The 14,259-nt window shown below is 37.5% G+C and overlaps 2 protein-coding genes across 2 annotated transcripts in view; both read right to left on the bottom strand.

Moving 5' to 3' along the window:
• The window catches only part of Tom40 (Translocase of outer membrane 40), a 127,536-nt gene that overhangs the window by 92,186 nt on the left and 21,091 nt on the right, over positions 1 to 14,259 (bottom strand). The window lies entirely within an intron of this gene.
• Positions 261 to 14,123, bottom strand: Crk (Crk proto-oncogene, adaptor protein). The gene is made up of 7 exons (XM_034981088.2): positions 13,633 to 14,123; positions 11,355 to 11,477; positions 10,471 to 10,720; positions 8,015 to 8,143; positions 7,114 to 7,224; positions 6,580 to 6,675; positions 261 to 5,931 (listed from the first exon to the last, which is right to left on the bottom strand). The coding sequence occupies exons 1-7, from the start codon at positions 13,680 to 13,682 to the stop codon at positions 5,827 to 5,829; spliced, it is 864 nt and encodes a 287-aa protein (XP_034836979.1). The 5' UTR covers positions 13,683 to 14,123; the 3' UTR covers positions 261 to 5,826.

Genomic DNA, 14,259 nt, shown 5'->3' with positions numbered 1-14,259 from the left:
TACAGTGGGTAGGTGCCAATCACCACTGTAGAGCACAGGTCTCCTCTCTGATGATGGTGGTGTTTGTCCAATACAGGTGATATAAGCTTCTCTAGCTGTAATTAGCTAGCTGGAGTCATTCCTGACGGTCGTGACCCTTTTCACTGGCATAACAATAATGCGGTGGGCTCGCAGACCCTTCTGCATAGAATCGATTAAATAGTGGAATATTTCATCTCAACGGTATGATAGATTTGTAAAGGGAATTAAAATAAACATAATCTCTGAAGTACTCCCTCCTAAATTTTATTATTACTAAAAATGTTACACATAATGTTATAAAAAAAATATGACAAAATGATCAGTTTACGCGATGCGACGACTTAAAAAAGTTTACAATAGTTACATATACAATTATTATTATAACATAATATACGTTTTTTCATAATCTCAAAATATATTTCCTTAGTCATTTTATACAATGAATAACATTTGGTATTTTGCCCCAACAGTAAGTAATATAATAATAGTTTCGATCCCTTTCACGCTGGTGTCAGTGCACAAATACATAACACGTGCCAATGAAGAAACGAATCGAAACGAACTTGCGTTAATCATGCCGTCTCACTCACGCACTTTACACGGGTGTAGTGTGTAAGTGAGAAGAAATGATTATTATCGCCATTTTCAGTTCATTATTGGCATGAAGTTATGTATTGCAATACTGAAGGCGCGCAACGTCACAGTACGAACAGGCAGCTAGAGCTAGACCGACATCAGCATACAAGAAATTCAGGCTTATAGATACATCAAGACTGATTGGTGACTAAAACAAAATCTGAATATATAAAACGAAAAGGTGACTGACTGACTGACTGATCTATCAACGCACAGCTCAAACTACTAGACAGTTCGGGCTGAAATTTGGCATGCAGATAGCTAATATGACGTAGGCATCCGCTAAGAAAGGATTTTGGAAAATTCAACCCCTAAGGGGGTGAAATAGGGTTTTGAAATTTGTGTAGTCCACGCGAACGAAGTCGCGAGTATAAGCTAGTTTAAAATAAGTACCTAAAGAATTAAGGTTTACATAGAAGTTGTGATGACCTTCAAAAACTGACTGAGACTTACAAGATATTTACAGTACGCGGCCGAAAGTAATGTACATACTTCGGCCTTTAGAATGACATTTCGGCTTTGTAGAGCATTGTCTGTCTCTGTCACTATATGATGTCTTGTCGATCTCAACGACAGAGACAGAGTGCTCTACAAATTGAGTATTTCCTTCTTTAGAAGGAACGTCGACCTCGACGATCGACCTTCAGGTCGATTTACATTAGGTACGCGAAAATTCTACATTAAACAAGGTCATAATATACTTAGTGGCCATAGACCATATATACTAGTGCCCCCCCCCCCCCTCTCCCCCAGAGCAAGTTTTTCAGATTTCTGGTCAGGCTATACTAAAACTTAAAGTTAAAAGTTCATTAATTTGTGTTTCGTCAACAATAAGTCCTGAAATATGAATGTATTACCTTTCACTTAGAGCATTTTAATTTAACAATACTTTTCACTGGCCAAATAGAAAGACATTTTGTTTTGCTTTTTAAAATAGGTACAGTTTTTGCAATTCACGAAGGCGAGTGAACTTTACTTGTGGTTACGTCGTTTACATGGGCATTGCGTAAGTGTGCGTTCATGTCGGACCAATCAGTCGCGGGCAAGCGCTCGAAAACGCACGCATTGAGTGTTACTTTCTTATACCGATACAACTTAAACACAAGCATGAACCACTCGCCCTCGTGAAATGCACAAAACTATACCTACTTATTACAAAAAAAAAAAAAAAAAATTTGGTATTTTATAAAATTACACCAGCAATTTAATTCCTAGGATTTAAAAAAAATGTCATCAAACTTGCCCAGTTCAGTAATTTGTACCAATTTTATTGTACACTAAATTGTCTAAACTAAATTGATAGAACTGAAAAGGCTCCTTTTCTATAGAGAACATCGTAAATAAAATGGCACTACCATTTAGTTCTCGTCAATATTATGTTAGTTGACAATTTTATTGTGAATATGGTTAAAAACTGTTATTTTTATTAATTTATTTTATTTATTTGTACCAAAAACATTTTTGTTAGTTCTTAAGCTGATTATATTTAATTAGTTTCTCACCTAATTTTTCAAGTGCTGATTGATTAAAACTAGTGTGGAATAAAATAGATTAATAGATAAATTTGATATAATTTTTTTGAAAAGAAAGTAATTAATAAAAGAAAAATCTAAAAGTCTAAACTAAGCCTAATTTTAGTTTAGTGAGAATTTAGTGTACGAAAAAATCAGTGCCAATTCACACATTAATTAATACTAATCTAAATACTTTTGTTGCACCAGCAATCGATTATTTATTTGTTTTATTTATAAAAATATTTGACTATCATATTATTTTGGAAGAATTATATTATTTTAGTGCTTCACATAACTTTTTTAAAGGCGATATGTCCTTACAGCGGTTTTAAGCTGTGAAATATACTAATATAATATCTTAAGTATAAGAGAGATAAGTATAATATTAAATATTATATTAGTTAGATTAAAAAAACACTTGTGCCATTGTTATATGAGGAAAGTTATTTTCAATACTTTGTAAAAACTTGGCTTCATTTAAAAAAGATTAAATGGCTTGTTCCATTTATCCACCCTGAAACAGTCACCTTAGTATGTGTACTTGGAAATAATATGTGTCCATCTAGCCACCCCGCGGATAGATGGATAGGGTGGATTAACAGAATCAATTATTACTCTTCCGATTATCCCCCTCAACTATGTATAGTGAATAATATGTGTCCATCTAGCCAGCCCACGGATAGATGGAAAGGGTGGATTAACAGAATTAATTATTATTCTTCCGATTATCCCCCTCAACTATGTATAGTGAATAATATGTGTCCATCTAGCCACGCCGTGGATAGATGGAAAGGGTGGATTAACAGAATTAATTATTATTCTTCCGATTATCCCCCTCAACTATGTATAGTGAATAATATGTGTCCATCTAGCCACCCCGCGGATAGATGGAAAGGGTGGATTAACAGAATTGATTATTATTCTTCCGATTATCCCCCACAACTATGTATAGTGAATAGTCATAAAGACATGACTGGTCTTCTTTCACATTTATACACAGATACACTGTGTAAGTAAGATAGAATGATTAACGACGCATTATTTAAAGAACAGATAACATTTATATTAAGTTATTTACAATTCTGTCATAATAGAATGCATGTATTATATTTATAATTATTTCGATGTAACTTTGTCAATTCCTTAATTTGGAACAACAGTTATTAATTCCTTATTAGGAGAACTAGAAACAGATCAGCTGGTGGGAAAAATGAAGTGGCAATGAGCAGGGCACATAGTTCGAAAAACCGATAGACGTTGGGGTCCCAAGGTGCTGGTATGGCGATTCCGTACCTGAAAGCGCAGCGTTGGGAGACCCCCCATTGGGTAGAGGGACGATATCAGGCGAGTAGCAGGGAGCCGCTGGATTCAGGCGGCGTAAGACTGTGGCATGTGGAAGCCGCTACAAGAGATGTATGTCCAGCAGTGGACGTCTATCGGTTGTGGATGATGATAGTTTTATTCTTTACCTGCGCCTACACTCACTTGTGCAATATAACATATTCTGTGTAGTTCAAATGTATTTAACATTATACAGCATTCAAAATTTTTATACAAAATTGTACTGAAAAATCTTTTGCATTGTCATAAAAATTCGCGGTTGCAATGGGGCTGATTCTCTTGTACAGGTCTAAATCTAGTTCTATCCTTTTCCGCAAGCAACATTATGAAAGGGATAACAATAGATTTAAACGTGCCATTTTAGTTTAGTTTAGAGATTGTGTACAATGGAATTAGCCACAATATCTAGTAAAAAATGTGTTGCAAGCATATTGTTCCTTAAAAAAATATATGATCCTTAGTCTATGGTAATTACAGTATAAATATAGATAATAAATGTTTATAAAAGCATAGAGTAGTAAAAAATTGGTCTTTATAATTTTTTTAATTTAAGAAAACAGTGAATTTGTTAAATATGTTAGTCGCTCATATTTGCTGATCATCTTATAATATAAAAATGAATCACTAAATGTATTGCTCATCGCAAATCTCGGGAACAGCTGAACCGATTTCGCTAATTATTTTTTTATAATATTCCTTGAAGTACGAGGATGGTTCTTACGGAGAGAAAAATTTAATTCAACCTCCCCCTCAATTTTCTAAACTCCACCCGAGCGAAGCCGGGGCAGGTCAGCTAGTTTTTTTTATAAAAAAATTATTAACAAAAATTGGTTGACTAATATTCTCCTTTCTCTACTACAAAGCATATTAAACATATTGTACATACAACACGACATTTTTATGAGCGAATCATAACATTTAAACTTTTTTATGAGCTAATGATTTTACCACGATTAATTTTATGGTTTTTATTTGCGGATATTTCGACTCAGTTGCATGAGTCGTGGTCACAACATAAGCTGACCATACATAACCTTTCAAAAGTTTTAAGAGCTGACCAAAATTTTCAATTGTTTGTCTATACCAGACGGCGCGTTTGGAACCCTCATAGCTTTAGTTTTAAGTTTGAGTAAAAATTACAAATCCAACAACAAAATCAAAAAGTGTAATTTATTACCTATTTTGAATAAATTATTTGATTTTATAACTTTGTAATTGTTTTATGAGCTGGTCACTATTTTCTTAACGTAAAAGTTGTATAGTGCATAATTCCAAAAGCCAATTATTGAGTAGTCAATGTGCGTATTTAATTTTTGTATGCAAGCAAAAAGTTATGGGTTAAAGATGTTAGGCATTAATATATTTATACATGTAATAATACAACATAGCCCAAATCGGTGGGCAATAAACTTACATCATGCTAACATGCTATTAGTAAATATTATGCAACTTTTTAAAAATCATAATTGTGTATTTCCAGTATTTAACTAAGAGTTTCAACAAGTATTTGACAGCTAAACTAGTACTTTTAGGCGCCATCTCTATAGAGAATCGCAACAATTCCGTCTTTCGGAGACCGCAACGGATTGCCGCGTGACGTCATCGCAACGCCTCAATACTGTGGCGGAACGTACCGCGAGACTCGACGACGGTATCGTCGCGAGACTCAATGGTATCGCCGCGAGGCGCGACGAGTCCATGACGTATACTCATCCAGAGTACTCGTCGTATCGCCGCGATAGTATCGCCCTGTGGAGATCGGCACATAATAGTTGTATCGAATTTGGTGGTATGGCGAGACTAGACGAGTGCATTTCCCACAGGATTCTGTGATTTCTGTGTGTGTGTGTGTGTGTGTGTGTGTGTGTGTGTGTGTGTGTGTGTGTGTGGAAATTGGATGAAACACAACACTTGCGCAAAAAAAACCGCATGAACTGCTTCATAAAATATGAATATAGAAACTAGTTACCAAACCATATTGGTAATGTTACCAATAGCATCTTAAATGACATAAATTACTATAGATAAAAACGTCCTCTATTCATATTATTATGAATACTAGAACAGATTAAAAATATTTTGAATAATCTCTTTCAAAAAGTCACTCTAAATCTCTTTTGTATAAGATCACTTTAGATTTATTTGTTTACTTCCAACTTAAAAATCACCTAAGATTTTTTACTGTTCACTTTTCACTTAGCGATTCACTTTCAATTCACTAGATCACTTTGGACTTATAAACACTTGTGCGGTTAGAATCACTTGGTTTCACTTTAGCATAGATTGGTTTCACTTTAGTTTGATTGGTTTCACTTTAGCTGGGTACGTCGTCCAAAAAGTCGACATATGTGAAAGGGAAGTGGCCCACTTTACCATTGAGTTCCCCCTCCCATTGCCCATTTATGTTCATTTTTGTCACCTGAAATAATAATAAAAAACCGATTTTTTATTCCATTACAAGTTAGTCCTTGACTGCGATTTTGTCTGATGGTACTCATCCTATCCGAATCCCTGAAAATACGGATATAAAAATATATAGCATAAGCTCGTTTTTTAATAAATATTTAGATAATAATAGAAACTTTGTCCGCATGTATTACCTATAAGATTTCCAGCGGAGTTTTAAAAATCTTTTAAGAATGTCTGCAGGCAATATTTGTTTTTTGGGATTAAAATATTTAGATTATCTGGAATAAGTAATGTCCATCACCTGGATGGAATGGGTTTCTTCAAAATGGGTTAAACGGATGGGCCGAAAAAAGACAAACAAAACAGACAGACAAACACCCTTAGGGAGTTTGTGCACTTATCCATATTCGATTAGTATCCATGATTCTTCAATGTAGCTGTCATACAAATGCGTACAGTACGCGGCCGAAAGTAATGTACATCGGCCTTTAAAATGACATTTCGGCTTTGTAGAGCGTTGTCTCTGTCATTCATACTTATGTGACGTTTTGTCGGCGTCAATAACAGGGACAACGCTCTACAAATCTGCTATCTTCTTCTAAATGTCGATGTACATTATTTCGGCCGCGTACTGTACATTCGATTCGTATTGGATTACCTTAAGTATATCTCCTTCTTGCAGTTTGAGAGCAGTTTTGTCGTATGCGTTGGGGACTCGAGATTGTCGTACCCGAGCCATCGCAGGCAGCGTTCGCTGGAAAAGTCAATTAAATTCATCATCATTATGATCAACTCATCGCCGGGTCACTATTGAGCACAAGTCTCCTCTCAGAATGAGACGGGTCCGGCCGAAGTCTACCACCCTGGCCAAGTGCGTATTGGCAGAATTCATACACCTATGGGAACATTATGGAGAACTCTCAGGCATGCAGATTTCCTCAAGATGTTTTCCGTCACCATGATAGCAAGTGATATTTAATTGATTAAAACGCACATGACTCTGAAAGGTTTGAGATGCCTGGGATCTATCTTGGACCTCCAGCTGGAAGGCCGACGAAGGCTATCACCACTTTTTGTTGGGCGGGCGGGCTGGGCGGGTCTCCCAGCTGGGTGATTGCCTCGGTGGGTGGGTATGGCGCTCCAGCCAGGTCCTGAAGCTGGAAACAATACAAATAGCTCAAAATGGTTATACCTGCATGTTGGTGCCCTTCTGTGGTTGCTTGTTGTTGGGCGGGCTGGGCGGGTCTCCCAGCTGGGTGATTGCCTCCGTCGGTGGGTACGGTGCTCCAGCCGGGTCCAGAAGCTGGAAACAATGCAGATAGAATACCGTAACTTTAAAATGCCTGAACATATTTGGAAATATGGGGTATTTTTAGAATCCTCCTTCTCAATCTCCTCACATATAAAAAAACTGGCCAAGTTTGAGTCAGACTTGTGCACCGAGGGTTCCGTATTACAGTCGTATTTTTTCGACATTTTGCAAGGTACTTTCCGTTGACCTAGAATCATAAAATTTGGCACGTAGGTAGGTCTTATACTAGACATTAGGGGAAAGATCTGAAAACCGTGAATTTGTGGTTACATCACACAAAAAAATTGTGGTCATCAATCTTCAATCTAAATATATAAAAGGAAAAGGTGACTGACTGACTGATCTATCAACGCTCAGCTTAAACTACTGGACGGATCGCGCTGAAATTTGGCATGCAGATAGCTATTATGACGTAGGCATCCGCTAAGAAAGGATTTTTGAAAATTCAACCCCTAAGGGGGTGAAATAGGGGTTTGAAATTTGTGTAGTCCATGCGAACGAAGTCGCGAGCATAAGCTAGTTAATAATAAATCACAAATAAATAATTAACAAATAAATCATTTCATTTCAATAATTAGTATTTTCAATCTTTGAAGTAAGATAACTAAACTATATCAAGTGGGGTATCATATGTTTTGAATTATCGTGCAAAATGTCGAAAAAATACGACTGTAGTACGGAACCCTTAGTTCGCGAGCCTGACTCGCACTTGGCCGTTATTTTTTTAAATTACGACTTGTATTATAAGTGAGGTTAGGATTAAAATACTATTTAGGCTTACCCTTTGTACATAGGGGACGGGAATGGAGCCCGTCTTGCCTTGCACGTTGCGCGCTGTCCACCACTGCTCTTCGTCTCTGTTGATCACCATCAGCCTCTCGCCGCGCCGGAACGGCAGATCATCAGCATCCTGACCAAAACAACAATAAGGATATTTTATAATTTTTATAGTGTTTTACCTACACTTCAAGGAAAATCAGTACCCTTATTATAAATGCGAAAATGTGTTTGTCCGTTGGTTTGTCCTTCAATCACGCCGCAACGGTGCAACAGATTGACGTAATTTTTTGCAATGGGTATAGATAAAGACCTGGAGTGACATAGGCTACTTTTTAACACGGAAAATCAAAGAGTTTCCACGGGATTTTTAAAAATTAAATTCCACGCGGACGAAACGCAGGCATCAGGCTAGTTCTAAATAATTTTAAATACATATGAAAAATTGCGAACCGGCAGGAATCGAACCCACGTCTCCTGGGATCGCGCCCGACGACGCTCTGACCACTAACCTACGGCTCGCTTGCTACCAGTGTTGTGATATGTGTGTATAATCTATAAATAATAATAAAAAAAACCTATGGCGTAATATCGAACTCCGCATAGGTATTTGGTAGGTGGTTTGTCGACGCAGACCAAAGATGAATTTCGCGATCTCGATTTTCATCGGCACTTTATTTATATTGTTTGTATACAAGTTTAGAGGAAAGCAAGTGATGTTTAGTCTAGTCTCACGATCAGTCTACTAATACTTATAATTGAAAGGTGGGTCTACGCTAGACAAACCGAGCACGAGCGAAGCCGTTCTCGGCTTCTTTTTTTTCTTTTTTTTTTCTTCGTCGTTCGCGGCGTCAAGTGTGGACGTACAACGAATCTACAACGATCACTGTCCTCGATCACTGCGAGCGCGAAGCAAATCCCTTCGTTCGTCAAAAAACCGACAGCAGGGGGAACGCAGCCGAGCACGAGCAAAATGCTCGCAGCGCGCTCGTTCGAGGCTTGTAAGTCGGTCCACACTAGACAAATTGTGTTCGGCTCGTGCTTGGCTCGTGCTCGGTTCGCCTAGCGTAGACCCACCTTTAAGTGCATTTTTTGCTATCTATCAAATAGATCCATACTAATATTATAAATGCGAAAGTGTGTGTGTCTGTCTGCTAGCTTTCACGGCTCATCTGTTTAACCGTTTTTGATGAAATTTGGTACATCTCTGTAGTGTAGCTTTTCCCGGGATATTATGTAAGCAAAAATACGGCGATCCGTTTTTTGCTTACATAAAACACGAATACGAACCGAATATGGATGAGTGCATGAATGGGTGGGGGGGAGTAAGTTGCGAGCTTGTTTTAATACAAACTAGCTGTTGCCCGCGACTTCGTCCGCGTGGAATTAGGTTTTTAAAAATCCCGTGGTACTATGATTTTCCGGGATAAAAAGTAGCCTATGTCACTCTCAAGGTCTTTATCTATATCTATGCAAAAAATCGCGTTAATCCGTTGCACCGTTGCGAAGTGATTGAAGGACAAACCAACAAACCAACAAACAAACCAACAAACAAACACACTTTCGCATTTATAATAAGGTTACTGATTAGTGCCCGCCCACGTATTATGGTTGTGGTAAGTGTGAATTCTCCCTAATAGATACCTACTATTTACTCCCGCGATCTGCCGGAAGCGATCCAGAATACTGCGCCAAAATAGATCGTAACTATGGCACTGGGTGGTGGTAGTCATGACTACACTTTAAACACCACATTCCTGGATATAAATAGACCAAAAAACCAAACCAGGTATGTGTGTCGTGCAATGGGGTATGACGAAAATATCCATTTGTCTTTTGCTGTGTCAAATATTTCGCAATTTCCCTGTATTTTCTTAGGCGAATACCATATAATAAGTAAATACAGCATAAGAAAAGACCGGTCAAAACTGCTTTAACTGATTTTTAGGGTTCCGTACCTCAAAAGGAAAAAAGGAACCCTTATAGGATCACTTTGTTGTCTGCCAGTCAGTATGTCAAGAAACCTACAGGATATGTCCCGTTGACCTAGATTCATGAAAATTGGTAGGTTTTATAGCACATGTAAGGGGTAAAATCCGAAAACCGTGAATTTGTGGGCATACATCACAAACAAAATTAAAATGTGTTCATCAACAAATAATTAGTATTTTCAACTTTCTAGTGATTGGCTACAATCAAACCTACTGACATGTGACAATCCAGCGCCTGTTGTCTTTCTGATCGTGTTGGAATGCCTTATGATCTGAGGGTAAGATCTATAGAGCGCACTCTGACTTTGCTTAGACTTAAGACAGAGTTAAAACGAGACAGAGCTCTATCTCTCACATAAATCTGTCTCGTTTTAACTCAATCTTAAGTCTGAGCAAAGTCAAAGTGCGCTCTTTAGATCTCCGCCTAGAGATCACGGGAAATGTCTAGTATAAAATACTGTTTACTCACACTGCCGTCAAAGTCGAATTTAGCGATGACGACTTCCAACACGTGGTAGTGTGGCGGCGGCGCGGCCGGCGCAGACTTGACGCGCGCCTGTGGTAGGGGCCGCACCAGCGCCGTAGTGTCGAGGTAGTGCAGCCGGTAGAACGCGAGTAGAGCCGGCATGTCCGCGAACAGCTGGTTGCCGATCCGGTAGCGGGTCGTACCGTCCGCGGAGACCACGCGGTTTATTATGTAGTGTGACACCCGGTCTTCTCTGTAAAGAGGGTAGTATGTAAATTAATAAACATCATCATCTTAAAATAACATCAGTTTAAAATAACCCACATTTAGCTCAATGTTGTTAGTTTATATTATTAAGTAATTGTTAGTTAGCTGTTAAGTATTAAGTATACCAGGTAATGTGTTACGTGTAGGTACCTATCGACTGTCGACGGCACTGGTGTACGGAAAAACTTATTTAAAGTTTATGAATGCACCAAACTTATTGTAAATTGTAAATATTCTTCTTTAATAAAATAAATAAATAAAAAAAAATATATATAGATAATATATATATATCTTAACCTATCACCCACCTACTATTGAGAATGGGTCTCCTCTCAGAATGACAAGGGTTTATGCAATACTAGTCAAGTGGGTATTGGAAGACTTCACACACCTTTGATGTTTTCCTTCACCATTAAAGCAAACAATATTTAATTACTCAAAACGCACATAACTCTGAAAAGTTTGCACTTCCTGTTCTGAGTTCCTGTTTTGAGCTTAGGATCAAATACCAGACCCCTGAATAAAAGGCCGAATACTAGGCTATTTCCGCTGCATAAAAGTGTACTATAGTACCCGATTTTAATAAATGATTTGACTTTTGACTTATAAGGTCAGAATACCTGACACACAGCACGTAATCCCCGTGTATAGTCTTGGAGTCCCGCACGAGGAACACGCCGCGCTCAGTCTCATTGAGCAGCAGCTCTGTGGCCTCCACCCTCGACAGCCCGCCGAAGTACCAGCTGCAACAATTACACACATTACAGTAGAATGTTATAATATCTATCATCACTAGTGGCGTGCACTTGATAGATGCAAAAAGGCCCTGCTTACCCTCATACGGTATTTGACAACTTGTCAAATCAGTAACTTTTTATCAAACGTCAAAACGCGCGCTTAGTATGCGAGATTCTATGAAATACCGGTGTGTGACGTCACAATCATTTGACGTGCCCTTTTTAGTTTAATCGATAATTTAAAATGGTTATTACACTTAAAACCAACAAAGGACGTGGATTTTACGTATTTTGGAAGACCCTCTATTTAATAATCACTGAGAAATAATTTATTTTTGATGTGGTCAAGAAACCCAAACCTTATGAATAGAAGGCCGACCTCTTAACCACTAGACTATCATCGCTTTATCTTATTAACTATTAACTATAGCATTATGTTAATTTGAACTGGTAGTTAACCTGTCTGAGAAAATAGGGCAGCAGTAAAACTCCTCATAAACATAATATGACTTGATTTAATGGTGTCATGTAAAACTGGGCCACATAACACATTGTAAGCTTGACTGAGCTCCCACGTGACAGTATAATTCTGCGTACGGTGTCTAAAAAGCCATTAACTGCAAAAAAACTCTTTCTCAGACCTAGGTGCGTTTGGAACCCTCGTAGCTTTAGTTTTAAGTTCGCGTAAAAATTATCACCACTATATCATCTTACAAATTCAGCAACCAACCATCAAAAAGTGTAATTTATTACCTATTTTGAATAAAATATTTGAATTTGAATTTGACTTTGAAAAGTAGTTTGTGAGCTATCACCAAAATAAAGTTTGGAAATACTGTTTTGTGATCTGTGTTTCCTAATTACAATCTGTGTATCTTAAACAAGATTGAACTTCTAGGTACAGTACACGGCCGAAAGTAATGAACATCGCCCTTAAGAAGGAGGTAGCAGATTTGTAGAGGGCTGACCCTGTCGTTGAGGCCGACAAAACATCATATAAGTATGAGTGACAGAGACAACGCTCTACAAAGCCGAAATGTCATTCTAAAGACCGATGTACATTTAAGTATTAAGTAAATAATAAAAATATAGATTTAGATTCATGAACCATTACTGGTTTAAGTTCTATACAGTACGCGGTAGACAGCAATGGCGTGCACAGGAGTTTAAGCCAGGGTATGCATTTAGGTATGAACTTATTTTACGGCAGGTTATAATGAAAAATAAGCATTGATTTATTACAATGAGGGTAAGCAGTGCGTTTATGCTTCTATGAACATACTGGTACTGCCACTGATTTGATTGATGACACAATAGACAGTAATGTACATCAGCCTTTAGGAACGGCATTCCGAACCAGTGGTAAATTAAAACTACCTGACTATTCATAAGCACTTTTAAAAAGTTTACATGAATAAAAAAACATTCTATTCTATTCTATTCTATTCTATTTGGAATGACATTTCGGCTTTGTAGAGTGTTGTGTCTGTCACTCATACCTATTATGATGTTTTGCCTGTCTCAACGACAGGGACAATGCTCTACAAATCTGGTATCTCCTTCTAAAGGTTGATGTACATTACTTTCTGCCGCATACTGTAACACGTTATAAGTACTTATTATATAATTAATTATAAATAATCAAGTGGTCCAACTTTGACTTTGAAAACAATAGTTAATTAATTAGAATTTTCCTGATAAGCTTTGTATGTATAGTTAGTACATCCATATTCCATACTAATATTATACTTGCGAATGTTTATCTGTCTGTAAACTAAACTTGAATAAAGGACAAAAAGATAGCTAGCATTCCAGAGGGAGACATAGAATACTTTTTTGGACAGGATTTTGCACTATTTGGTACCCAAAAAGATTTTCTGACAGAAAAACTGAGAATTACATATTTTTTCTGTTCTTAGACATCCAGATACCCATCTAAATGATTATTTACCACTTTCTATCTCTCAAATGAGTACTTCAACAACTCTATCATTTGCAAGTATTCCTACAGTAGGTATTAAGAAAAAAGTAAATCCACGCAGATGAAGTCGCGAGCATCAGTTGTATTAATAATTATTGTTGTTGTAGATGTATATTATTCTTATAAGAGTAACAACTTATAAGAACATGTTAATCATCATTTTCATGGAAATATCTTCACCTGGACATGTCATTCTCGTCGAAGGTGGCCGCAATCGTGGAATTCGCCATCCTGCCGTTCAAAATCACGCCTAAACGATCACAATTTATCGACGATACTTCATCACTACACCGGAAATGGACTTCGGTACTTTAAACTCCCGCTATCACAGAATTCACTGATCCCAGATACGTACGCAGCCCGCACGCCGCCCGCAAACGTTCCCGCAAATTCCTCGCACAATCCAATAACAACTTAATAACAGCTATCAGAAATAATTACAAATTGTTCACCGACTCAAACTCGACAGTGTCATCAATTCATAAACTTTATATTCACATCGAAACACATATTTCCGATATCATTTCGCGCAGATACACCGTCCACACACACGCGCACCTTTTTAACTAAACTTTAGGCCGCGATAAATGAAATAAAACTATAATTAGATCGAATTAAAAATAATATTCCACGGGTCACACACGCGAAGTTTCGGACGATTGGGCGTAGACAAAAAATAGATTTTTTTGTTATTTTGACGCATAATTCTCAAAATGGCTTCTTGTCTTTGCTCAGATTTCAGAGTAATTATTACAGATGGCAACATTGTACAACTGTCAGATTTAAGCTTTTATAGATGAGCCAATT

Source organism: Maniola hyperantus, chromosome 23 (assembly GCF_902806685.2).
Source record: "Maniola hyperantus chromosome 23, iAphHyp1.2, whole genome shotgun sequence".
Classification (NCBI taxonomy): Eukaryota; Metazoa; Arthropoda; class Insecta; order Lepidoptera; family Nymphalidae; genus Maniola; species Maniola hyperantus.
This window is presented reverse-complemented; position numbering and strand designations above follow the sequence as displayed.